General features: G+C 48.3%; 1 protein-coding gene across 1 annotated transcript; it reads left to right on the top strand.

The window, feature by feature from the left end:
• The first annotated feature begins 1,421 nt into the window (after nt 1–1,421).
• DSTYK (dual serine/threonine and tyrosine protein kinase) lies at nt 1,422–26,257 on the top strand. The gene is made up of 13 exons (XM_084498336.1): nt 1,422–1,728; nt 7,829–8,214; nt 13,880–14,543; nt 16,836–17,110; nt 17,528–17,611; nt 18,844–19,020; nt 19,298–19,427; nt 19,697–19,853; nt 20,577–20,709; nt 21,375–21,488; nt 21,951–22,065; nt 23,077–23,211; nt 24,111–26,257. Exons 1-13 carry the CDS (start codon nt 1,479–1,481, stop codon nt 24,296–24,298), a joined length of 2,808 nt encoding a protein of 935 aa, XP_084354462.1. The 5' UTR covers nt 1,422–1,478; the 3' UTR covers nt 24,299–26,257.
• The last annotated feature ends 413 nt before the right edge of the window (nt 26,258–26,670 follow it).

Genomic DNA, 26,670 nt, shown 5'->3' with positions numbered 1-26,670 from the left:
TAATTTAGTATCTCTATTTTCTGGCATTAAATTTACCTTCTAAATTATTTTGTAATTGATTGCTTTTATTTTCTGGCAGATTTTCATTTTTAAATGAATTAGTTAATTCTAATTTCCTCTTTTTCTTTCTTTCCCCATCTCTCCGCACTGAACATGCCCGGGGCTGCCCTGCCCATGGTGCTTCTTTGCCCCTGCCCTGGTGCAGCCCCAAGGCTGGGGCCCAGCCTGCTGCTGCCACCCACGTCCCCAACGTGTCCCCAGCCGTGTCCCCATCCTTGTGGGCCCCATTCGGGGTCAGCAGCGAGCAGCCCAGCCGGCTGCAGAGTTTTGGGAAATGCCAGGTCGGGTGGCCGCTCCCCGCTCTGCCACCCCACAGCATCTCGCCTGGCTCTCTACAAGAAATAAAGGCCGGGGAGCAGCACAGGAGGGGTTTTGCAAGCAAGCAGCCGTGCTGGGATCCCGTGCTGCTGTGATTCCATCAAGCAACGGATCTACGGAGCTGTGAATCTGTGCCTCTGTGCTGCTCTGGCTCTCTGATTCCTTGGTTCTCTGATTCCTTGGTTCTCTGATGCCGTGCTGCTGTGGTTCTGTGGTGCTACAATCACGGTTCTGTGATTCTATGGTTCCGAGGTTCTGGGGTTTTATGGTTCTGGGGTTCTGTGTTTCTATGACACTATGGTTCTAAGACTTGTCTGTTTCTGTGGTTCTCCGTTCCTGTGATTCCCCCTTTCTGTGATTCCCCGTTTCTGTGATGCTCTGGGCCCGGGAGGATGCCGGGGCAGCACCTCAGGGCCCTGCACCCCCCGAGAGGGCCCGGGGCTCGTGGGGTGACCCAAGCAGGGCCGCGAGGCAGGAGCTGGGGACCGAGGACCTCCAAGTGCTTTATTCCATTTGGGGATAAAAACGGGGGTTTTGTACTGCTTTAACTGGACAGTGGCACTGGGACAACAGGGGTGGCACTGTGGGGAGCCCCTCACTTCACTGCGGGGCTCCGCAGCCGTCACAGTGCCTCCCCAAACCCCAGCGGGTACAGCACCATAGGGGGAGGCCTCCAGCAGGCCACCATGACACGAGGGGAGGCCCTCGCAGAACTACACTTCCCACAACCCCCGGCGGCGGCGCAGCGAGCCTACAACTCCCAGCACTCCCCGCGCGGCGCACTGCCCCCTATGCACCGTCGAACTACAACTCCCAGCACGCTTTGCGCGCTCGGGGTCCGCCCGCCCTCCTCCCCCCCTTTGCCCCGCGGCGCCCCGATAAAGGTTCCGCGCCGCCCGCCGCCCTCCTCGCTCAGGCGCTGCCCCGGCGGAGCAAAGCGGCGGCGGCGGCGGCGGGGGTCGGGGAGGCGGGGAGGGGGTGGGGGGGGGGTGGCGGCGGTGAGGCGGAGAAAGAAAGGAGAAGGAGAAGGAGGCGGCAGCGTGGCGGGGGCCGAGCGCGGCCCGCGGTGGGGAGGGGATAGCGGGGCGGACCCGCGGGCCATGGAGGGCGACGGCGCCCCTTCATGGCGGGGGCCCGGCGGGGTGGTCCGCGAGCTGTGCCGCTCCTTCGGCCACTACAACCGGCACCTGGCGCGGCTGCAGCACAACCTGCGCGAGACCAAGAAGTTCTTCCGCGACGTCAAGTACTCCCAGGGGCACCCCTTCGCCTCCGCCGCGACCGGAGAAGGGTCCCCCCCCCCCACCTCCTCCGTCACCGCCGCTTTTGGGGACGGCTCCGCCCGGGATGGGGGTGAGGAGGGGGCCGGGGGTGGGTTTGGGGTGGGTGAGGGGGGATGGGGGGGGGTTTGGGGGCGTTGGGAGGGGCTGGGGGGGTGTAGGTGGGGGTGGGGGGGGGTGAGGGGGTGGGGGGGAAAAAGAGGTCTCTGAGGGGTGAGGGGTCTGGGGGGTGGGGGGTGGCTGGGAGGGTTGTGGGGGTGAGGGGGGCTCTGAGGGGTGTGGTTGGGGGTTTGGGGTGGGGGGGGTGAGGGGGTCTCTGAGGGGGCCCAGCTTTGGGGATGAGGGGTCTGTGGGATGGGGGATGGCTGGGGGTGTTGTGGGGGTGTAGGTAGGGTCTGAGGGGTGCGGTTGGATGTGGGAGCTCGGGGCCTGTTAGGTTATGGGGTAAGGGGCAAGTAGGGGGTGGTTGGTTGTGTTGCGGGGGTGTAGGTGGGCTCTGAGGGGTGCAGCCCTATAGCAGGGTGCCGTTGAGGGGCTGCAGGCAGCGCTCTGGGGTTCAGAGGGGGGCTGTGGGGTCAGAGCACGTGCAGGGAAGCGAGGTGAATCGGGGTGGAGGTGAGAGGAGCTGTGGGAGCAGGTCAAAGCCTTGGTGAGGACAGGAGGGGGCTGGATTCTGCGTGGGGGTGGTGGGAGGAAGGTGAGGTGCCCCCGGTGCAGGGTGGGCAGCTGTCAGTCATTGGGGGGCATTCATTCACCCTCTTGATCTTCATCTGGGGCTGTTGACAAACATTGCAGCTGCTCGCGGGCCTCCTGCCGAGCGCAGGTCCTTCCTATTCCATAAGACTGTCTTGTGAGGAGAGCTGAGCGTGACATTAAATATATATAAAGATCTTCTTTATGCGTTTCCAAATGGTTCATGAGTCATCTCTGCTGGCTACTCGTCTGTGCTTGTCTTATGCTTACAATTCTGGCTTGAAAATTGAAGTGTTGTTGAGCTCTTCTGTCAGGCTGTGTCAGAAAGGAGTGAAGTGCTGCACGTGAACTTTGGGAGCAGAGGTGGATGGCAGTCTAAAAACCTGGGCTGTTTGTTTACATCTTTCTGTGACTTCCAAGAAGCAGGAACTGGTGGGTTTCGCTTGCTTTCTATTAGTCTGGGCGCTGTGTGAATGGCAGCACCCAGCTGGAGGTGTTCTGCTCAGGTACTTCTGGGCCAGCATTGCTGGCCATGTACCAACTGCGTCCCAAAGTCTGTTTGTGGGGCTCTGTAGGTGTGGAGGCCTCGTTAATTAAATCTTCCTGACACAGATATGCGTTTCACCAAGTATCCTGCCTGTTCTTCTTACCACAGGGTGCTCGAGGCTTTCTAGTTCTCAGATCCTCACCTTGACCTGGTTTGAGTTTGTACTTCAGGCGGCACGGACTGCTTTAGGTCTCGTTCATGCGAGCGCTAATAACAGCGTAGGCTCCTGGGTCGGGCTTCCAGACAGGAGAAGTTGTATAACGTTCACCGTCCTTCAAAATAAAACTCAAATCGGCTTGAAAACAGCAGATTTGAGTGGCAAGATGCTCCAGGGGGGTGTGGAGCGAGGTGATAAACGTGCTCCGGGTTAGGTGGGAAGCCGAGGTGGCAATCCCGAGGGGAGTGTGGAAGGAGGGAGAGGATGAAGAGCAGGGCTTGGTGAAGGGTGGAGGCTGGCTGCCTGCAGTGAGGCACCAGCAAAATAACTGAACCAATGCGATTCTACGTGTGTGTGTGCATTATAAAGGCACAAAAAGACTCAAACCTTTGAAATCTAGAGCATTGGTACAGGCTTTGTGCCCGAATAACCGCCTCTGAACGGAGCTTCTTGTTTCTCGGCAGTTTTAGTTGGTGATTTCCACCACTCTCTGAAACTCAGGGGATATTTTCTCTGTTAACAACCGTTTTTCCCCTTTCCAACACGGGGAAATGAGTTTAAGAGGCCCGTTTTGTGCCGACTCCAGACTCATTTTCCTAGACTCTGCCCTCCAAGTGGTTTCGAAGTGAGAGGCGTTTTGATAAAACAGTTCCCAAGCCTGCTGGCAGGGCGCTGCGGAGCGTGGAGGTGTGGATGCTGATGGTTTGTGAAACTCACATTGAGTAGGAAACGGGAAGTGAAACGGACAGGACACTGCCTGCCTGCAGCTGAAGTGGAAAAATAAACTGCAAAAGTAAACCTCGATGTCTTGGAAACAAAACAAGTGTGTAGATTCTGCTTTTGAGACACCTGCGAAGCTGTTGGAGCAGCGCGGAAACGTAACTGCCCTCTGAATCAACAGAGGTCGAGCAACCTGAACACAGCCTGGGCTGCTCCCTCTGAGAACAGCCCCAGGGACCTGCGAAGCTGGGCGATGAAAGGAGCAGATGTGGCCCACCTCCCTCTGAGGAGGGTGCCAAGCAATATCTGGCAACGCTGGAGCGTCACTGACCGGGTGATTCCTCTGTGGCCTTAGCACCAGGACATCTTCCTTAGGGTAAGAGAGGGAAAATAACTTCAAGGGAGCAAAGAGCTGCAGAAAAAGAGGCACTGAACAGAATAGTGCCTGCTTTGTCGTGAACAGCGTGGTGGTTTTTGTTAAAGTGCTGTGCCAACCCTGCGCCTTCAGCCTGGGCAGATCTGACTGCTGCCTTCTGAGTTTTCACCTGGTTTCCTTCTTGGTGCTGTTAGCTGACGGGCTTTCTGCAGAGTCAGTATGAACCAAATCTTAATTAGGGATTCAATAACTTTTTTTTCTTACTATATGTAAAGGTACTAAGGGAAAAAAACAGCAACTGTGCTTTGTGCTAGCTGTATTTTTCTATAACCAGCACCCATGCTTTGTACGAGCTGTGTTTTTCTTTGTTCTGTGCTTGAAGCAGTTGAAACTCCTTGACCTAGGGCCCCGAGGAGTTTTTTTCTGGACGTTTCTTGCTTTACTTTGGGAAGTAATCTGAGCTGTGCCTTTTGCCCAGGTAACTCCGGCATCTCCAGAGCTCTGGGTAGTGGCTGTGGTGTTATTTTAGGCTGTGTGTGCTGGGGGAGAAGCCCTGGGCCTGGTAACCTGACGGTTCCATACGTGTGTTTTGGGAGGTGAGGGTGCGTTAACCAACGGGCTTGGAGGAGTTCTCGTCCTGGTGCTGTACTGAGCAAGGATTAAGATGGGATAAAATGGGTTAAAAGGGGATGGTTCTGCCTGTGCTCCCCAAAAGGCTCGTTAGGATTCCCGTTGTGCTGGCAGGTCCGGACACGAGGTGAGCGTCGTGCCTGGGTGCTGCATGGAGGGCAGGCAGGGAGGGTTCTCGTGCAGAAACTCCTCAAATAAAGACGGTGGAGAGATGAGACTGGAAACAGTCAGCTTTCCTTAAAAAGGCGGTGAGCAAAGCACATCCTCGGTGTCCTGCAGCCATCCGCAGGTTGGGCAGCTCCAACCTCAGCTTGTTTTGCTGAGACTTGGGCTGAATTCTGGGGCGAGCCTTGGTGAGAGACTTCCTTGTTCTCGCACAGGCTGCCTTTCATCCGACGGGCTTTAATCGGATGCACGCGCTTGAGGACTCCCCTGCAGCCAGTCGTTTGAAGTGTTTATCACATGTCTCCCAATGGTACGATGCACGGGTGCAGCGCAGCACCAAGGGAAGGCTTTGATAAAGCCCTGCTCCGGACAGGAGGTGCTGGCGCAGACGGGAACCTCGCCGCATCTCCTGGAGAGCCGAGTGCTGAATCTGCTCTTTGTTCGCTCCACGCCGCGGGGGGCTGTGCTCTCCCCCAGCTCGTCCTGAGCTCCTCGCCGAAACCGACTGCAGGCAGCTCGTCCCGTGGGGGCCATCGCAGGGAGGTGGTGTGTGAGGAAGGTGTCTGAAAGAGGTGGTGTTCCTACATCCCTCCTGTGCCTCGGTGACTTTGGCTGAGCTGCTGGACCCAAAAGCACCTTGTGTTGGCATTTATAGGCAAATATAGAACGAGCAGAGGGTGAAATCTGCTTGTTCCTTGTTAAAAGCCCGCATAAAGGGGACTTCGTGGCCTGTACAGCTCCTTCCAGATCTCCTTTTTTGTGCTCGATACCTGAAGGGCGAGCTTGGCTTCCAGCACAGTTCCAACAGATGTCACCAGATCAAAGAGATCTCGCCGATGAAAGTCTAAATGTGCCCTGGATGGCTTTTTGCTGCTTTCTTTGTGCACTGCCAGGCAGATCCTACCCCTCAGCCACTTGCTGTGGCCTCTGCTGTGGCCGCATAGGTTGAAAGGCTTGTCTGAAGGCAGCTCCAAGAAGTGATGCCTCCCAGAACCTTTTGCAGAGGTTTTTTGGTGTGCCAGGGGGACAGGATTCCCCAGGCAGGGCTCAGGGGGTCTCCAGGCTGTTGGTTTATGGGGTCAGGTTGTGGGGCTGAGGTGCAGGGGCTGTGCCTGCGTGGGATGGGGTTCCTACAGCACGCCTCCCTCCAGACCTTGGGCTGGGAGGAGAGGCAAATCTTGGGTAAGATCCTGAAGAAGCCTGAAATTGGCTTTAAGACATGAGCAGCTCCAAGGGGTGCTGCTCCTGGTTTGAATTATTTTAGCTAAAATAAAGGAGCCTTGTCCAAAGGAGTGCCTGCTGCCTGCCCTGCGCTCAGTGGCGGTGCGAGTGTCCTGCTGGATCAGGACCTTGTTTCCTGGGCCTGGAGATGCTGAAACAATTTTGGGTGCCAGAAGGTGACTTACGAAAGGAACTCTAATAACCACGGTGAAATGGGACCTTTTCCCCAAAATCCCTGCTGGTGCTGCTCGGTGCCGTTCTCGCTGCTTTGCCTGGTGCCTGGCAGGCAGCTCCCAGGCTTGGCGGCCGCTTTAGGATTTGGTGTTTCGTTCCTGGGTGCCATCTGCCTTGGGGTCTGGAAGCACGGGCTCTGCGGTGGAACAGTGGCTGGTTTGTACTCAGGAACTGTGCTGAAGGGCAGCAGATGGGGAATTTGTTTCTGTGCTTTTATTTTTTTTTTTTTTTTCTGTACTACCAAAATTATTTCCTGGCTGTGTGTAAGGTAAAGCAAAGCTGCTTAGGCTTCAGCTGAGATGCCTGAGCGTGGGAAAAGCTGTATTTAGCGCTTCTAAAAGAACCCAGAAGCTAAATTCAATGCCGAGAGTGTTTTCTCCAGCCTTACTCTAGTAAGGCAAACGCAGGGAGCTGCAGCATCGTGGACTAAATTGAAACTGGGTGAGGAGAGCGACTGCGGGGAGTTCTGGCTCCCCTGCAGCAGACAGATGAGATGCTCAGCAGTTCCCTTCTGCAGATCAAATGTTTGTGAAGCCGATAATATCTGGCCGACGGAGCTGATTTAGATCAGCTCTATAGATTGTGTCCTCTGGGATGGGAAGGAGAGAGGTTGGCAGCACAGCCAGGGGGAGGAAGCTGCTGCTTCATGTGTTACGGACCGCGCCGAGAGCCTGCTGGCTGCTGGCAGAGCATCTTCCCTTGGGCTCAGCGCTGCCAGGCTGGCGAAAGGCACAACAGCTTCTTTTGGTGCCGTGGTTGTGTTTCCATCATGGGGGATCACTGGCAGAAGCTTTTAGTTTCTCAGGAGTGCCTCTTCCTGAGGCTGGAAGGGAGGTGCTGCTGCTGTCACGCAGCCGTTCTCAGCCTTTGGTCAATGAGTTTATCGAGGATGCTCTTAGACGTGAAGCGTGTACCCCTTGTGAGTGTGGCTGGGGCTGTTCCCAATTCACAGCTGGTGCATTTATTCCTGCTGTAAAAAAAAAAAAACTTGGGGAGAGGTCGCTGTAGGGCCCCTCCAGGCTTCCTTGAGCTCTGGAGCAAGGTGAAACGCTGTTGCACCCCCCGGGTGAAATCAGCCCTTTGGTTGCAGCCGGGACAGTTGTTTCCTCTTGGCTTGTAGGGCCTAGGGTTAATCTTCCACTCAGCTGCTTAAGAGAGCTCTGTGTAAACACTTTCTAGTGAAATAACCAGGGGGGAGCTGTAACAAACGGGCCTGACTTGGTGCGAACCAGGCGGCTGCGGACGGCCGTGGCGATGCAGTGAAAGCACTTCAATTACTGACGTGAGCTCCAGGGTGCTTAGGCAAATCCTTGGTGCTGCATGGCCTGCTGTGGGGCAGCGATGTCTGTGCTGTAGCATCCAGCTGGCTTAGAGAGAGGAGAATTATTGTTCAGCCAACCCATTCTCACGCAGTCTGTCCTCAATTTCAGGGCAGAACTTCATTTCCTTCCCTCGCCACGAGGAAGAGCACCTGCAGCGGACCGTGAGCTGGCACCCTTGCCTTCTGATTCTGGGCCAGAACTGTAACGCCAAGTGCCAGTTACTCAACATCCTGCTGGGGGAGAAGCTGCTCCCCACCACCAAGATCAGCAGCGAGGAGAACTGTAAGAGGCGCCGGATCCGATTCACGCATGGGACGCAAACGCGGCTCAGTCTGGCTCTCCCTGAGCAGTACGAACTGGTCCATATGATGGCAGCCCACCGGGGGCAGTGGGACACGATACCAGAGGAGGACTTAGAAATTGGTGGGGACAGCGAGGATCCTGCTCACCGGATAGCAGAGCTGGAGGTCATGCTGCCGTACTCACTCCTAAAGGTAACTGGGTGTCTGTGCACCACTGTGGTAATGAATTCATTAAGGTGTCGCAAAATTATGTCCCTAATAAACTCGTGGTGTCAACTCTCAAGCACAGGAATGTTCCTACTTAACTCAAACTGGAAGCCTGGTGTCTTTTTAATCTCCATTCTAAAGGGCTTGTAAGGATAAAGCTGCTTAATTCCAGCTTCTGATAGAATGAGCTGACTTCACGAGAGCGGCTCTGCTGCTGCTGTGATGTCAGTCGAGGGTGAAGGCGTTAGGAAGGAGGTGGGAGTCTGTTCTCAGGGCTGTGTGTGTGATCTTGCTGGTACGTTGCTTTGTCAGCCACCTTTCACTTACTTGTGACCCACGCTCCTGTCCTGGAAGCATTGTCGTTTGGTGCTGAGCAAATATCTTCAAAGATGAGTGTTGAATTTCATTTGGTTTTTATAGCTTCGATAAGCTTTCTTTGCATTTCAGATCTCACACTGAGGTCTTGTTGCAGTGTAACACAACCCAGAGCATTGTACTCTGGCAGTCAAACATCCACAGTAACTTATTCTTACCAGTAAGTTGTTTTTGTGCAAGGAATCTGATCTCTGTTCACACGAGTATGAACTCTATAGCTGAAGAGTGAAATGTCCAGGTAACGTTTTTTTGGGCATCTGAATTGAGACGTGATTGTAATTAGGCACAAAATGGAGACTTGGTCTGTCTTCCTCAGCTTGTAAAGCTTTACAAACCCAGACTGCAGCTGAAGTTAAGCCTACCCTAATGGCAGCAGCCAAGTCAATGCTACGTTGTAGGGTGTTTGTGGCTTTCCATATCCACTGAAAGAACAGAAATGCCGTGTTTACAGACTGTACCCAGCATCCACCACCTTCCTGAAGAGCACCAGATCTGGTGCTGCAATGTAAATGCCTGCCCTGGATCTGCATGTAAAATCCTGCCCTGCTGTTGCATAAGGGTATTACCTTTACATTAATTTCACTGAGATGGCTTCATATGGGCCAGTTTAACCACAGTGCTGTTCACAGCCCTCCTTACATCTATATTTCTCATGAGTGACAAAGATCTCTCTGTCTGGCCCTGGTTATATTTAGGACGTTTAGATGAAAACAGCTACTCAGATTAATTTGAAAAGGGTTGGTGAAATAACAAGCTCTTCCACTAAAAGGAGAGGGAGGGTGAATCACAGCTAGCCTCAGATTGAGTCAAAGGATTCCTTACATAAATTTTAGGGACTAAAAAGGAATAACAAAGCTATATTTTTAATGGTTTTAGGAGGGTTTAGGCATTTTAGCAGCTCATGGGGCTAGGGATAGCTTCTTGTTAAATTACTGGGTCCGGTGTCCTGCTGAGAGCCGTGTCTCTTTCACCCTTCTGGCTAATGTGTGTTTTCTAGCTCTGCCTAGCATGCACCAAGACAACAAAGTTAAAAATACCAGCTAGTCATGGACACGGCTTCTGTAATTAATGGAACATATATCTGGAACAGGCACGGATGAGGTTTGTTGGACATGATCCAAAACTCTGTCTGCAAAACTACTCCGAGGGAGCTTCTGCTTTTTATTAACTTGTGCAACAAAGCTGGTAGCCTAATAACAGTTGCGTGCTTGACAATAACATGATGGTCAGTGCAGATCTCAAGGATTTAGCCTTGCCCAGAAACCAAGTAGCTTGGAGGAGCTCAGCACCCTTTTGGGCAGAGAGGGAGGGAAAGAAATCTGAATTTTACCCCACCTGACACCTAGGATTCCTGGTTTGTGTTTTGTTTTTTCTTCCCAATAGCAGAGTGCTTACAATATAGTACTGCTTCATGGTAACTTTATGTTCTAGGTGTTGGGAGGGCAAGGAGACCTAGCAGTCTTGCTGGTCTTTAAATGTTTCCAGGTCCTTCCCTGTGGGCAGTGTGAGATGAGGATGCTGTTTGTGTACTGCCTTTGATTTTTGACGTTTGAAATCTCCATCATTCTGCGTGATGGGAACACTTATCTGCAGTGGGATACCACTCAAGGGCCCTCAGTGGCTGTAGGATCTGGGGAACTCTCTGCAGCCCTTCAGGCCTAAACAGCTCTTCCCAAAAGCCTTTAATTGCCCGGGCCGGCTCGGCCACCTGGGCTGCACGCTGTGGTTGTGTGCAGACACTCGGTGCTGACTCATGCTTCGTGGGGCAGGCACTTGCTTGCTAAATCTAAACTCCTTAGCCACTGCTCCAGTGGGGAAAGGTTAACAGGACTGAAATATGTATGGATTCGATCGCAAAAGTATGGAATGTGATGGGGTTCAACGTAAAAAGCAGTACGCGAGTGTAGCACCCTGCGTTTGGTCTGATAACCCCTCGATGCCTGGGCTGGGACCATGCGTGTTTTGTGCTACTGGAGGATGCCTTAATCACAACTTGGTTTGCAGAAAAAGGTGAGGAGGAGGGAGCCAAAAAATCCTTTGCTTGGGTTGTCTGCTGGGAGAACAGTAGCTTGTGCCATTAGGTATGTGAATTTAGTGGTTTTTTTTGTGTGTTTTTGTAAATGATCAGGGAAGGAAAAACACAGGCAAAGCTGCTCTGTTCCTTGGGGATCGCTGTGTGCAGGAATGCATCTAAGTCATGGGGAATAATCCCTCAAGCCAGACAGATTATTAGATTTGCAGTGGAAGTAAACAAGTCGGTTCTTTCCCTAAATCTTATCAGTTGTGCCTAGATGCCCAGACAGACTTCTGCGAGGCAGTGCTTTTCCTCTGGATGGTGCAGCTGAATCAGAGCAGGGTAGCCGAGCTGAAAGCTTCCTTTTTCATGCCCTCGTTTTGCTGTGCACTTCGTTCTACTTTGAGCCTTGGACTCACAGTTTTAGCCAGGGCTTTTAGGGAAAGAAGAAATTTCAGCTGCTCTGGCAGAGCTGGAAAATGCGTGAAGAAATGCAAGCTGGCTATGTGAGCTGCGACAGAAAATGAAGTTGGAGTTTATTGTTGTGTTTCTGAAGGTGCTGTAGCAATGATTCAGGTCGTATTAATTAGTAGTTGTTACGAGCAGCAAGAAATGTGGTTACATACCTATGGAGTTATTTTTAAGTACATCCTGCTTAAAATACTCTCCAGGAGGAGATTTTTGACACATTGGCTGTGGCAGTGATATAGAAACTTGAAAGGCTTCTGTTCTGCCTGAGATGCTCTTCCCTCCATGCAGCACTGGTGTGCTTTGGGGCATGCTGAGATGCTCCTGCTGGGTACCAGCATCCAGAACCTGGGGTTGTCCCTCCTCTGCCCATTTACACAGGAATAATCGAGGGCAGAAGATACTGAAAACACCAGCAGCATGAAATTTCTTCCTTCTTTGTGAGATCTGTGCTCCGCTTCTGGTTTTGCTGGTGTAGCGGTGTCTTCCAGGGGAAGATTTCGTGGTCAGAAAAAAGAACATTGCTTCCCAGGCTCTTGGGTGAGGGTGTAGAGCTTGGGCTGGCCCTTCCAGCAAAGGTGGAACAATTTCCTGATGAAATGGGGGTCAGTCAGTGCACAAAACCAAAACACAAGCATTGTAGGTCTGTGAAGGGCAGCAGTATCTGCTGGAGACCGGAGGTATCGCTCAGCTTACCTGTGGTTCTCTAGGTTACTTACCTGCCTTCTGACCAAAACCCCCAGGGAAACAGAATAAGTCGGCAAGATCTCAATAAATGAGTCAAATGAAATAAAATCAGCTGGGGGAGGGGCTTAAAAATTTCTAAATATATGCTAATACATACCCCTAGATTCTCGGGTTAAAAGGCAGGCTGTGAGTTAGCTCTCGATGGAACAGAAGCAGAGCACCTGGCTGGCTGCAGTGATTCACAGCCGGTCCTTGCAAGGCAGGGTCTGCCAACTGCCTTGGAATAAGACTGAGCTGGGCCTTCAAAAACCTGGTAGGCGTTTGGGTAGAAATCTGACCCAATTGGGTTCGCTTCTCAGCACCTCAGTTAACTAAATACTGATTAAACTGCCCAAAGCTGAGTGAAACAGGACAGGCTCCTGTTGGGATGTGGCAAACAATCCTCACTTCCAAACGAGTTAACAAGAACTTAGCTGCTGACTTAACCTCAAAAAATGGCACACTGCAGTGGTCCTGGGGTGCTTCAGTGGGACTCGGCTCGTCGTGTTGGAGCTCGAGACCTGCTTCCTTCTGGATTTTAACTTTTGGGTTGGGGATATGGGAGGCAGAGGTCATCCTGGCCTCGCAAGTGCATTTCATGCTTGAAGTGGAAGAGCTGTGACTTTGCGTACCTGGTGCTCAGATTTCTAGGTAGAAAGCTCCGGTATTTATAGAAAAGAGGACCTTTTAGTTAAAGAGGCTACGACTGAGGTTCCTTCACAGCAATTCCACGCGTACAGCTGTGTCAGAAGTGTTGAAGCATGTTCGCAGAGCGTGACCTTGTGAGAACCAGCTGGGGAATTTCAGGAATCCGCTGTGATTCACAGGTAGTCCCCGTACAGACCCCATCCCTCACAGCTGCACCGGTGTCAGAACTTCTGCAGGACATCGACAGAAAAATAAAGGCGGGGGAAGAAGAGCTGCTAGCGTTCCCTGGAAAAGCCAGGAGAGGCCTCTATGGCAACAGAAGGACCAGTTGCTCTGCACTCTGTTCTCTGTTGGTTTTCTCCCTGTCTCCTAGAGACAGCGCTGGCTTCCTCCTTTGTTTACAGGCGCTGGCGTTGAGTCACCGGCCCGGGGAGCATTGCAGGCTGCACAGCCCCTGCTGCAGCTCGGTCCCGTGGCACTAATGACTTCCTGCTATCCGGGGGAGCAGCTCGTACTTGTGGTCAAGGCATTTAAGTAGCTCTAGGGAGAAATGATTGAAGAAGGCTTAATTACAGCCCCTCGTTGGGAGCTGGGGACTTCGGTTTGTCTTCAGTTCAAAGCCTTCAACACTCGCTTTCGTTATTTTAGTGAAGTGATGCATGAAATGCCAACGCTGTTCTCACATACCCAAGGGTGATTACCATCTCCTTGCTTGTAAGAGAGAGGAGCGGTCTTAAAAGTGCGCTTTTTGAGTAGGATCGCTAAGAATTAGTGTCAGCAGGAAAGCAAAACTCTGGGTAGTAAGAGAATAAATGAATAAAATCGTCGGCTTTGGCTGGATTTGCAGAATGTCACAGCTCAGCTTGTCACAACCATGTGTTCCTCCTCCCAGTCCTTTGGCTGGGATCTCTTTGGAAGAGGTTGGTGGTGGCAGTGGTGGGAGGTGTAGTGCTGTCTGCTACGCTGAAAACTGACAGCACGAACATCTCAACAAGCTGCAGATCAGGTAAACATCAATGGGAGGTTAGGAGTATTTATTCGGAGAGGTTGTTGCAAAATGGGGCAGGCATAAACCAAAGAACAACAGCAATTCTCTGACAGCACCTCCCTGGGAAACCTTTTCTAAGTTTTTGTTCTGAGCTAGGCCAAACTTTAAGGGCGCTTGGTGCAAAATAAGAGTTTTGGAGTCAGTGGGCACTGATTAACTCCTGGCTGCATCTCTGCCACTGGGCTGTCCTCTGCCTTACAGGTAGGCTGTGTGCTAAGGCGTGCTGCTGTGTGTGAGACCCCGTAACTGTTCTAAAGGGTGTGAGCGTATTTTGAGCTTTGAGAATGAATTGCAGTGCATTCTTGCCTCTGTTAGTGTTAAAAAGGATCTGTACCATACTGTTTTTTTTTTTTTACCTTCTTGCTTGTTAGGAAGTGGACGTTGTGGTAGCCCCGTGTCGCGGATTGCAGTCTGCTGAAGCCACCCTGGGAGAGTACATGAACCAGGTCTTGCTCGTGGTCATCTTTGCCATCAGCGAGGCTGAGCTTTCGTCTTCCGACGAGAACGAACTGCGCGAGATCAAAGAGAAGTTCTCGTTGCCCATTTTCTTCTTCAAGGTGCCGGAGTCAGGGGTGGAGCTGATCTCTCCCAGAAAAACTGACAGCGAAAAGTCCTCCCTCTACTGCCAGCTGATGGACCTGGAGTACCTGAGCACCAACCACTGCAGCTGCGGGGCTCCCAGTCCTGACGCCGATGCCCAAAGCATGTTGGTGGAGCAGTTTGAGAAGCTCCGTCTCCTCAGCACTTTTTCCAGGCAGGTGCTTCAGAAGCATCTCGTGGAAGCAGCCACCAGCTTGAACGAGGTGCACTGCCGCTGCCTCAACATCTTCATCAATCAGGCCTTCGACATGCAGCGGGACCTGCAAATCACCCCCAAGAGGCTGGAGTACACCCGCAAGAAGGAGAACGAGCTCTATGAGTCTCTGATGAACATTGCCAACCGCAAACAAGAGGAGATGAAGGACATGATCATAGAGACTCTCAGTAATATGAAAGAGGAGCTCTTGGAAGATGCTGCTAATATGGAATTCAAAGGTAACTACTAGCCGGAGGGTGACTGGAACAAAGTGGTTAGGGGCTTTAAGGGAGAGCCATGGGTGATGGTTGCAGTCTGTTTGCTAAGGGATGGTTGAGTGGTTGTCTAGGCAGGTGGCTCTGCAAGCCAGCTCAGAACTGATACGCAAAGGGATTAGTTCTGCAGTACCTACTGGCTAGAAAGCACTGTCCTTAAATTTGAGGTCTCAAAATATGAGGTCTTGGTTTCTTATAAATCAGATGGGTTTTCCCCCTTCTAGCTCGCTGCACGGTTTTGGGTAGGGTATTTTGCTTCTCTGTTTTAATTCCCTGTTCTGCAGAAGAAGAAAATAAGACTTAACTTTACTTCAGCAAGTGTGCTGGGACTTGGGAATAAACCTGTCCTAAGGAAAAAAAGTTTAGCTCTAGCAGAGAAGGCTTGACTTGTGCTTTTTGCTCGATTTTCTTTGGGAGAGATTTGCATTAGACTTCTGAGTATAGAACCTGCTAAGATGAAACCCTTTTGGGTAGGTAAAAGTTTATTTAAAAAAAAAATAAATCAACATAGTGTTTTCCTGAGGCCTGTACGTGCCATTTGGTGTGTGGTTCTGGGAAATGTGGGGGTTCTCACTGCATCGTTTAGTACTGGTATTTCTAGGAACACAAAAGCTGGAAGGATTTGTAAGGGTATTTGTAAGGTGTGAAGGGTGACGTGCCATCTATTATTCTCTGTGGTGTGAGAGGTCAAAATTGTAGATAATTTTGTCTTGCCCTATTTTCCCTGAATTTCAAACCGTAATGCTGTGTCCTGGGAGGGAGAGGTGAGAGAAATGGTGAATTATGATTAATCCTGCAGGTTAGCATCTGGATCTTTTTGCTTCTGCAGGTGGGAAATCGATGAGATCTTCCCTGTTTCTTGACATGTTTTTTTGTAGTGCCCTTGGAAAATGTGTTCCTCATAAAGAGCTGCTTTCAATCCTAACACCAATTTGTGTGCTAGGAGAGACAAACAAAAAAAAAAACCAACTAGCACGTGTTAAGGGTACAGTCAGTGTGTGTCAATTCTACCTGTTTAGGGCTGCCATTACTCCATTATCACAGGGGTAATAATCATTCCTGGTACTTTGTCTGTCTCACTAGAAGAGACACTCACCCATACAGAGCTGGGGCACTGCTGTGCCCGAGTTCAGGTTTCTGTATTTACAGAATGGGACAGCACAGGCCAAAACACCTGCGTACGTATTTGTTTATACACACCAATGAAACAAGAAAAATCACTTCCTGAGAGCCAACAAGATGCTACGCTCCATTTGGGGTAATATCCGAAAAGGAGGAAGGTGTTATTTTGAGGAGCTAATGCCATCTGCCGATCGCTGCGTTTGTTTGAAGTCGGCTAGAACTGTTGTTGGGCAAAATCCAAAGACAAGATCTGCAGCTCCTCGTAGTAATCTGGTTCTGTTCAGACTGGTTGCAAGGCACAATCAGTGATTTGCTCTGTTTGTTTAAAAATACCAAGTGATAATCAACCTTCTCAAGGTTCCAGGAAAAAAAAAGAAATCGGGTAACCAGCTCGGGTGGTGTCTCTTTCTTCATAACATCCGACATCCAGCAGTGCTTATGGATTGTGGTGTGGCTTGGAAGAATTTCCTGACCTGTTATTTTTTAGATAGAAAACCAGCATTGTGCTTCTGTAACTGCCCTCTCATTTCCAAGGTGAGGGTTGCCGTGTTCTCACTGTACCACTGTGAAGGTGGAGTGGCTGCAGAACGCTCGGATGGAGCCCGTCAGGCGTTGCAGCATCCTGCACATTCAAACCCCAAGGAACGGGAGCAAACATCACAACACTTTCTTTTCATCGTGGTCAGATGTGATTTTTAGCTTCCTTGAAAACGGAGTAAGCATAAGTGCATTCTTGAAGTTACTCTGATGCTTTTGTGTGTTCTGGCACAGCAGAGCAAACTGAAGGAAGATCTGTAGGATCGGTTTGGGGGCCACGTGTAAAACTGGCGCTGTGGCAGTAGACAGGCAGACTGACAAACTTCAATCCTCTGCAAACAGCTGCTCTGTGGGTTCTTCTGTTGCTCATAGGCTTCTTTGTATGAGCTAAATGTTGCTTGCTTCAGGTTATATCTGAGTTTAAAGCAAACAATGAGCCTCTGAAGGACCAAAATAGCAAAAAAGCCTTTGGAGCAGCTGTCTGGAGTGGTGCTGTGCTGCTCTTTTGCAAAGCGTTCGCAGCAGCTTCCAGTAGCCAATGTTGTAATGGCAATGTGCTGGGTACAAAAGATTCCTCTTTTCTTTTCTTCTGTGCAGATATCATAATTCCTGAGAATGGGGAACCTGTTAGTTCCAAGGACATAAAGTGTTGTATTAAGCAAATTCAGGAACTGATTATTTCTCGATTAAACCAAGCAGTTGCCAACAAGTTGATTAGTTCAGTGGACTATCTCCGAGAGAGCTTTGTAGGGACTCTGGAGAGATGTCTGAAGAGCCTGGAGGAGTCTTGGGAGGTCTCAGTGCATCCTGCAAGGAATTTGGAGAAGTCGAAGGATGTTTCTGTACACATCACAAGCAATTATCTCAAACAGGTACGGTGGCTCAGATGGCTATCTGGAATGCTAGAGTAGTCTTTTTTTTTTTTTTTTTTTAATCCTGATGTAACAGGGGTGGGTGGAAATGCAGATGCTGAGTGACATTAGGGAAACGCAGCTTTGTGGTGTGTGGGGGGGACTGGTGTCATTAAGGGAGGTGCTAAAACTTGGGAATGGTTTTATTCTTAAATTTTCACTTGCAGGCCTAGCACTTACCCTTCCCAAATCAGTGTAAAGTGAACAAATCACAGCCTAGAAACACCTATGAGCTTAATAAAAATAAATGAATTGAGCTAAGTGAATCGTGGAGTGCTCCATATAGCGTATTTTCTCTTTTTTTGGAGGGTGTAGCAAGTATTATAGTGCGTGTAGCTCGCAAAATTCCCATACTTTCATCTTTCCCCTGCTTTCCAGATTCTGAATGCTGCCTATCACGTTGAAGTCACATTCCACTCTGGCTCAACAGTAACCAGGATGCTGTGGGAACAGATCAAACAGGTATGCACATGTGATTACTTCTAGTAGGTGTCAGCTTAGTGAATTTCTTGGTGCAAAAAATATTTGAATGCTCATGTGTTTCCTCTAAACCGAGGCTTTGGGCACATGCATTGCAAAGCTGTTGCTTTCTTGCTTTGCACTAAGGCTGTGTGTATAGTTTTATTCCTGGGAAAGCTAATATTTAATTTAAAGCAAATACCCCTTTAATGTTTCTTCCTTCGGTTCTGAAACAGCAAAGGAAAAAGAAGAGTATTTTGAGACTTTTTGCTGTTTATATTTCAGATAATTGCTTGCGTTTGAGGGTTTCTTGCATTTTTCATTTGTTTTGTAATGCTTCTCGATTCAGTTCAATTCACTCTTCTCCCTCCAGATCAGACCAGACTTCTCAGGTCTTTGCTTTAAATTTGTCTGTTTAAATACCCATCTTTCTGAAGTTATTGCTCTAAGAGCTGTTGATGACCTACACGGCCTTCCCCCTCCTGAGTTTTCTGTATGGATGGCTGAGAGGAATTTGCACCTATTTGGTTTTCTCCCAAATAGGTGCAGCGTGGACTGAGTAGTAACAAACCTTCAGATTCCTTCATTGGCACAGGGAAGGATCCAGACTGGGTGTGAAGCAGCTGGATTTTTGTGGCTTCTAATATAGGGCGGAGAAGGGCAGCTTAATCACCCAGCAATTTAAGGGAAGTGATGCATACCAGCACCTAGGACTTCCACACCACTGTGTCCATCCACAGAGCTGCGTCACTGCAGCTTCCTCCATTTGAGGAACATCTTTCTTCCCGAGGCTCTGGCTTACTGCGTTTGCTTACAAGCTGAAAGCAGCCTGTTCTGCTGTGAGCTTTGAAGCAGTTCAGAACTGTCTTCCTTAAGATCCCTTTGTTCAGGGGCATTTATTCCTTTATGGCTCCAGGTGTTTCTGTAGCCTGATCAAGTTCCCCCCTTGCTGGGACTGATCCAGCCCTTGCCCTGTACCACAACTGAGGCTGCCCAGGTGGTGGCTCTCTAACTCCATGCCCTCCTGGTCAGATTTGAAAGGGTGACTGGCTTGTAAGGATGGGCAGAGGAGATATTTAGAAAGATCAGATCTCTTATTTATTGTATGTATGCGCGCAACGATACTCTGATCAATACCTCTAAATCAGTCACTGCAAGGTAACTATTTAACCTAATTCTGTGTGCAAATGCTGGTATTGTTACAGTTTTTTTGTTTGTTTTTTTTTTTATACTAGATAATCCAGCGGATTACGTGGGTCAGCCCCCCTGCCATCACCAGCGACTGGAAGAGGAAAGTTGCCCAGGATGCTATCGAGAGCCTCAGCGCATCCAAGTTAGCCAAGAGCATTTGCAGCCAGTTTCGAACCAGGCTAAACAGTTCCCACGAGGCTTTTGCAGCTTCCCTGCGACAGGTGAGTGAGGGGCTGTTAAGATGGAGATCTTGTTTTGCACATTGATGCTCTTAGAGGATTTTTAATAGCTGAAAGAGCAGTTTGTGCAGTTAACACTGCTGTTCTCTCCGTAGCAGTGCTAGAGCTGATGCAAGTGCCCTAATACAAGATCCTATTTTTAAACGAGGGATGTTTTAAGTAGGATCCTCTGCTCAGTTGTGCAAGGACCCTCAGCCTTCTTACACCACTAGGGGTTTGGATCAGGCAGGGTGACAGCTGTGTGTGATACCTCTTACAGCTAGAAGATGGCCATTCTGGCAGGCTGGAGAAAACAGAAGACCTGTGGCTGAAGGTGCGGAAAGATCACGCTCCTCGGCTAGCACGACTCTCTCTGGAGAGCAGATCCCTCCAGGATGTGCTGTTACACGGTGAGCACTCTGCTTGATGTTCTCAGTGTTCCCTTCTACGCCCTCCTAGTTCTGAAGCAGTCAGTGGGTGTAAACGGGTGGGAGGGATGTTTTGCTTTGCACTAAACCACTTCAGCGAGCCTCCATCTGACACATACCGAGTACCTTGAGCTGTGCAGCTGCTAGCCTGTGAAAAGCTGCAGGCTGCCAGCCTGCCTGTGTACCTCTCGTAGAACATGAAGGAATAAACACATTTTAATTTCTGATTACGTGGCTGTTGTGCCTTCCAGGCAAACCAAAGCTGGGCCGTGAGCTGGGCCGAGGACAGTACGGCGTGGTCTATCTGTGTGACAGCTGGGGAGGGCATTTCCCTTGTGCACTGAAATCTGTTGTTCCTCCAGATGAGAAGCACTGGAATGACCTTGCACTTGAGTTTCACTATATGAGGTGCGTGTTGTAAGTGCTTTTCTCATTCCGTACGGATGTCCTTAAATTCACTGCTGCAAACAAACATTATTTGCGTAGGCAGAGCCTTGCTTGCTGTATTTCTACTTCGCACTCAGTGAATTGACCTCGTGAAATGCCAAGCCGCAGTTTCTAGCAGAGGCAAGACAGTTTGCTGGTGTCATCGCAAAATGTAACAGGCACAGAACGGTGGGCAGGCAAGCTCTTTCCTGTCCTAATCTGATTCTCTGGTATCTATACTGTTCCAATGCTTGCTGGTTTTCAGATTAAATTAGAATTAGTGGAGTTTGATAGCAAACAGTTCTTTCTCCCTGGATTTCTGGTGTTCTTTTTCCAATCTTTGTCTTCTCTAAGGTCACAAAATAAAATGATGGGTCTGCACTACAGAAACTGCCTTAGTCTTCAGTTAAATTGCTGCAGGCGGGTGCTGCAGTAGAGGCAGCTGAAATAATAGTGTTTCTTTGGTACTGCAAGCTTTAATAGGCTTTCTTGAATCTGATTAGATCAGATGGTACTATACTGTTACGGTCATCAGAGCTGTGGGTGCTGTGATTACACACGTGGCACGGGGATAGCATTGGTCTAGGTGGATCGTCCTCTTGTTGTACTGAAGTTGCAGCTACTGGGTGCTTTTCCTTTAGAAGACAAGGCTTGGGGCTGGAGAGGAGATAAAAACACCACCTTTCTGTGCTGAACTTGTTACAGGTCTCTACAGTCACACGAGCGGCTCGTACATCTCCATGGTTCTGTGATAGATTATGGCTATGGAGGAGGTTCCAGCATCGCTGTCCTATTGATAATGGAACGGCTGCACAGAGACCTCTATACAGGACTGAAGGTAACAGCAGTCTGTGTGTGTGTGCATTTTAATATATACATTAAAAAAAAAATCTTAAATATCTGTTCATCTATGAAAGTGGCTGTGTTGAAGTGAGGAAGCAAGAGGTGTGGTTCTGTCTGCCATGTCCCTCTTCTGAAGGGGAAAATTCTGTATGCTAAATGCAGGGTTATGGATTTTTTATTATACAGATATTTTTATTTTTTTTCTGGGGTGTTCTGGGGCTGTGCATAGCATCAGAACTAGACTTCATTGGTGCAGTGGTATATATTCCTTGGTCTCAGTCCGTGTGCTGGAACATCTTGTATTGCTGCAATGTCAGAAGTCATGTGGCTTTGCTCTTGGCCTTCCTGTCTCCCTGTTCCTTGGGCTTTCACTAAGCTCTTCTGTTTCCTGAAGGTTTGTAAACTCCTCAAGTGTGCTGTGGCTACAGCAGCATGCTTATTGTTGTTAAAAGGTAATAAGCAAGACCACCACCTCTCAACCTGGTAAAACCAGTGCATTGGGAAAATAGGAGTAGCTCCCCTTGCTTCTGTTGCCTGGTGATTTTTTCTGGGAGGATGGTCTTGCAAGAGTTAAGAGTTGGATTTTGATGTTTTCTTGATAAATAAGAGTAAGCAAAAGTGACTTCCACTTGTAGAAATTGTCTGTGTTTATTTTTCCAGGCTGGGCTAGAATTAGAAACACGATTACAGATTGCCTTGGATGTGGTTGAAGGAATCCGTTATCTTCACAGTCAGGGACTTGTGCACCGGGATATCAAACTTAAAAATGTCTTGGTAAGGAAAACTTTTGATCTGACTAATCCAGAAGTCTTATGAGGCCCTTTAAGTGGGAGGGAGGAGCATGCTATAAATGAAGTAATAGCATTATTCATATATCACGAATTGAAAGATTTTATCGTTAGCAGCAACTGGTCTAGCTCAATTTCAGTCAGCGTAGGGGAAAAGGAACAGTAGAGTCTCTTCTTGAAGGTAGAGAGCTTGAGCTACAAGTAAGGCTTCTGGTTCCTAGCCTTATTAAGCCCAGACCACACCCTCTGTAGAAGACGAGTGAAGACATGTTTTGTTGCTGAGCTTAGCTAGGAAAGTGTCAACGAGCAGCCGAGCAATCAGAGAAGCCTACTTGAGAACAAATGCTCAACCCTTCAGACAGACATAGCTTAAAACTGTAATGTTAAAAAGCAGTAATACTGCTGGGAAGTATGATTATCAGTTGCCTTTGTATGAATTCTTTTACAGCTTGACAAAAAGAATCGAGCCAAAATCACTGACTTGGGGTTCTGCAAACCAGAAGCTATGATGTCTGGCAGTATTGTAGGCACACCTATTCACATGGCTCCTGAACTTTTTACAGGTATGCGTGTGGATTGAATCCACTACTGTCTTACTTTGGCTTGTATTTTGCAGGCCATTACTTTAAACGAAGACATTAACTTGCTTATGAAGGGAAAAATTATTTAAAAATGGGTCAGAAGACTGCTTCCAATGCATAATATGTATTGTTTTTCTGTTTTTTAAGTCTTAAATCTTTGTTTACTTGAAAGAGGAGAGACCTGTTGGATTCAGAAGTTTTGCTGAAGTGATCAAAACTCTTACAGTTGGAAAATTAGTAGTTAGTAGGTGGAAATATTTGGCTTTCACAGGTTAACACCTCAGAAAGGATCCTCTGGTTTTTGTATAGCTGATGACTAAAGGGTTTCTGAGCTGTTGTGAACACGTAGCATATGTTCACATCCACTGTTGTGCTTCTGGCAGGTACTTTCTCTAAAATTGAAAGTTTCCTATGCAAGCATCCTGCAGTAGCACTTAAAGGTCCACATCAGGTTCAACAGAGTCCTTCTGGCCTGAGATGGTTTCCCTGCTTTGACAAAATTGCAACCAAACTGAAGCAATCCTATTTGTGTTAACCTAGAAAATATTATTCAAGTGGTTCTCAGCACTAACAATGAAATACTTGTGACTAGCAGCCTAGATCTTGATCTTACAAAGACGTGAGTATGGGCTTAGCCCTTACGCACTTACTGTGCTCAATCTTTTCATATTCAGTGGGTGACCTTGCTATAAACCAGTACCTGCCAAACTTCTGGATTGAGTGGCTGTTGTTAGGTCTGTGAGCCTCAGTTGGGAAGCTGCTGGTACACGTTAAGTGTACAAATTCTCTGAGAAGGGAAGGTCTTCGTTTCATCCCTCCGCTTTTAGCAGTAACTCCTGTTATGCTGATAGGCTTCATACAAGTCCTGCCTTCTGGCAATGAAGTTGTGGTTTTAATCTGAGGATGTGGAACACTGAAGTAGTTTTGCTCGGTTTCCAGTGATAAAGATATTTTTTTTTTGCCCTGCTGATCAGATATATTTATTTGTCCCAGGAAAATACGATAACTCAGTGGATGTTTATGCATTTGGCATTCTGTTTTGGTACATTTGTTCGGGACATGTGAAGTTACCAGAAGCTTTTGAGAGATGTGCAAGCAAAGATCACCTTTGGAACAACGTTAGAAGAGGTATAAATGGCTTATGTTGAACTCTGTTGGGTGACATAGTGCTTGTGTAAAACTTGAGGGAAGGTGAGGAAATTAATTTTTTATCCTCTTGTTAACTGAAAGGTAAAAATACAAGTTGTATTCTTTCATTGACTATCTAAAAATTGAAATTTATTTATATCTTGGAAACATTCTACTGAAAACCTAGCTGAAATCAGCAGGGATGTAAGGAGCAGGCTTTCTTTTAACTACCTCCTCGCCATAGTGTCACAGGAGCTGTGCTAACACACCACCTAAACTAACCCCCGCGCAGCAGTACAATGCTTATGATGTAAACTGGATCCCAGAATCAGCCAAGCATGGCCTGATCCCCTCAAGAATGCTTTAATCCCTCGCAGCTCCTGGAGGCCGTGGTGATCTGTACGTTCAAGTGCTTAATGTGCAGCTTCCAGGAAGCTGGCAGTGGTGGGCTGCATGTTGAGTAAAAGGCTGATGGTTGTTCCCCAAAATATAAACTTGGTTTCGCATCAGGCTGCTGTAGGGTTAGCTGGGTACTGTGTTTTGAGGTAGCTTAATCCTTCATGCTGCAAGGTGATGTCAGAACGCTTTACTGCTTCGTGTCCTTAGTTGCTGTCCGTATAATCTCTCCCCTTCTCATGTGAGAAAGATTAACTCAGATGAGTGAATCTTGTGTTTGGTCAGAAGGCCACGTACACTGCACTCATTGCTTGTTCCCATGATGAACTTGCTCCCAAAAGTACTATTTTATTTTATTTTTTTAGCTGGGGAGAGTACTCATTTTGTTTCCAAATAGTGAAGAGGAGCTTTTCAACCTGCACCAAAGAAATGAATATCATCAGACAGTTTTCTGTGCTGGTTGATGGTAACTGGGTGCCTCTCCCTTTCTCTCCCTTTTGCAGGAGTTCGCCCAGAGCGCCTTCCCGTGTTCGATGAGGAGTGCTGGCAGCTGATGGAAGCCTGTTGGGATGGAGATTCCTCCCAGCGCCCTCTCTTGGGGATTGTTCAACCTATGCTGCAGGGGATCATGGACAGGCTCTGCAAGTCAAGCTCTGAGCACCCAAATAAAGGGTTGGATGACTCTACTTGAAAAGGAAGCACAGAAGAATTCTTGATTATGGGAGAATTCTGAACCCCTAACTCTGCAGATGGCTTCTTCAGATGCAGCTTTTTGTGGCTAACATGAGTGGGACAGGTAATAGCAACCAAAAGGTTGCTTGTAGAGGTGCGACTCTGGGCATGTTTCATCTTGAACAGAGGCCAGAGAAATCTCCCTGGGACACCCTAATGATGCTAGTTACCCCGCTGCAGCTTTTACTACGGAGTGGCACAAGTAAAATTGAAAATCCACTCCCTTGAACTGAAAGGGGTTTTTGCCAATCCCACACAAACACCAGTCAAAGAAAAGCATCTCGTGTTTGGGTAGCATCTGTGTTGCTCCGAGCTGATCATGACAGTCTTTACTCAGTAAAGTAAAAGCTCTCTTCCCATTAACTGACGGCCCTAGGTGGCCTTCAGTCAACACGGAACTATCCCAATCACTTAGATTGGCACCAATTACAGTGCAGTCAGAGTGGAAAAAAAAAAAAAAGAGGCTTTAGGCTTGAAGGTGTTTAGAAGCTAAGAGTGTCTATCTGTATTAGCTTCTTGCAACACTCCAAATGTTTACATTGACAGGAGCAAAGCTTCCATGTTTTACCTAAGGGGGATTATGTACTGTTCCACTGCAGTTAAAATACCCCAAGTTATAAGCTATTTATCTCTTGTGTACCCTTCACCCCTGAGTTCTGTAAACAAGCTCTTTTCTGGTAGTTTTGCTTCATAACCGTTATTTAAATATCTGAAGAAACCTGACCTTTCTTTTTTACAGTCTTCTGGTAAAATGGAAGACTGCTCAGAGATTACATATTGTAATAGAGAAACATAAAGTCATTACATCTAATGACTGTCCATGGGGGAAATGCCAATTCATTTTAATTAAATTTGGGCTTTGAATTCGTTGTGAAGGCAGTAACAGTTTTAAATTGTGCTAGCTACGACAGATGTATTTTTAAAATAAGGTTTCTTCAGCTTTTTTAAATTCACGTGCTTGGTGAGAGCATAGTCGAGGGAAAACAGGTCATTCATTCTTCAGTAGCTGTGTATTGTGGCCATGTCCATTGATTTGATTGCTTCACTCTGGGATCTCTAATTTGGCTGTATTGAAAAGAATAAAAAATGGGGGGAGGGAAATCCTTGCAAGGAAGGTATGGGTTGGGATGATCCTGGTGCCCTTACGAAGAGGGCTTCTCTTGAAAATATCCTTGCCCCTTGTCTTTTGCATTTCTAGGGCAACATACCTGTGGGGTGGAGGCTGAAATAGAAACTGCACCTTGTTTACTACGTGAGGAAATAGTGAGTTGGCAAGTTCTCCCTAAGCTTACCGTTCTTCCCAGCTGCAGGGGATAGTCACCAGTGGCTTTGTTTCCCAGGAAAGCTAACGTGCTGCATCCAGAATAGTGTAGGCATGTGGAATTCCTGCACCCTGTTGCTGGAATTTATTGTCTAGTACACAGCAAAAATACAACTGATAATCTGCCTGTTAAACAGCTTGAGCAAAGGAAAGGGATACATAACCCTGCAGTATTAGTTTAGTTTAAATCTTCCCTTCTTTGTGCAATAAACAGAATTAATGCTTTTTTTTTTATATATATATAAACATTTTTTACTTACCTGCATGTGTGGGCATTTTTCTGGTCTGGGATGGCATTACCAGGGCGGTTCTGTACAGCTACGGCTTCTCCAGCTGCCCCAGCCCAAGGTGCAGCGACCAAGAACCACATGCGCAGAAGAACAAATACTTTTCCGAAGTAGAATTGCGAGGCATTTCACTGCCTTGGTGCACGTCCATGCCACCAATGACACTAATAGTATTAACTCTTTTACTGTGTGTGGTGGTTAGTAACCTTACCTACAACTAGGAGAGTCGACGTCAGTCTCTTGCGGTTAATAGAGATAGCTTATGTAAATAATAAATGTATGAATAAAATTTAAACCTCTGTATATGCAATTCCAGACATGTCTTGTATAGCTTTTCCTATGTACTATCTCCAGGCACTTATCTGATGCATTTTTTTTGTGTGTTTGTAGCTACGTTGATGTCTTGTTTCCATTTGGTTTGTCTTTTTGCATGTCCAGCATCACCGACCAGCAGGTTTACTCAGACTTAGCACTGCTGCTCCTCTGCACTTTTTTTTTTTCCTTGGGTATAAAGTTCTTCCTGGCTCAAAAGAAGTTGAGAGGCTTCACATGTTCTGTTTATCCTTCAAATCACTATTTCCCCCTGCCCTCACTTACAGCAAGGAAAACAAAGCTCATGACAACTTGACCATTCTCCGATCCCATCCTGGTGTGCAGTTACATGACAAGATGGGGAAGTGGGACCAAGCCCAAGTCCTGTTCACCTTGTGCAGTGAGCTGAGC

This window comes from Aythya ferina (assembly GCF_964211825.1).
Source record: "Aythya ferina genome assembly, chromosome: 25".
In the NCBI taxonomy this organism is placed as follows: Eukaryota; Metazoa; Chordata; class Aves; order Anseriformes; family Anatidae; genus Aythya; species Aythya ferina.
Note: the sequence above shows the minus strand (reverse complement) of the source record. Positions and strands in the feature narration are given on the sequence as shown.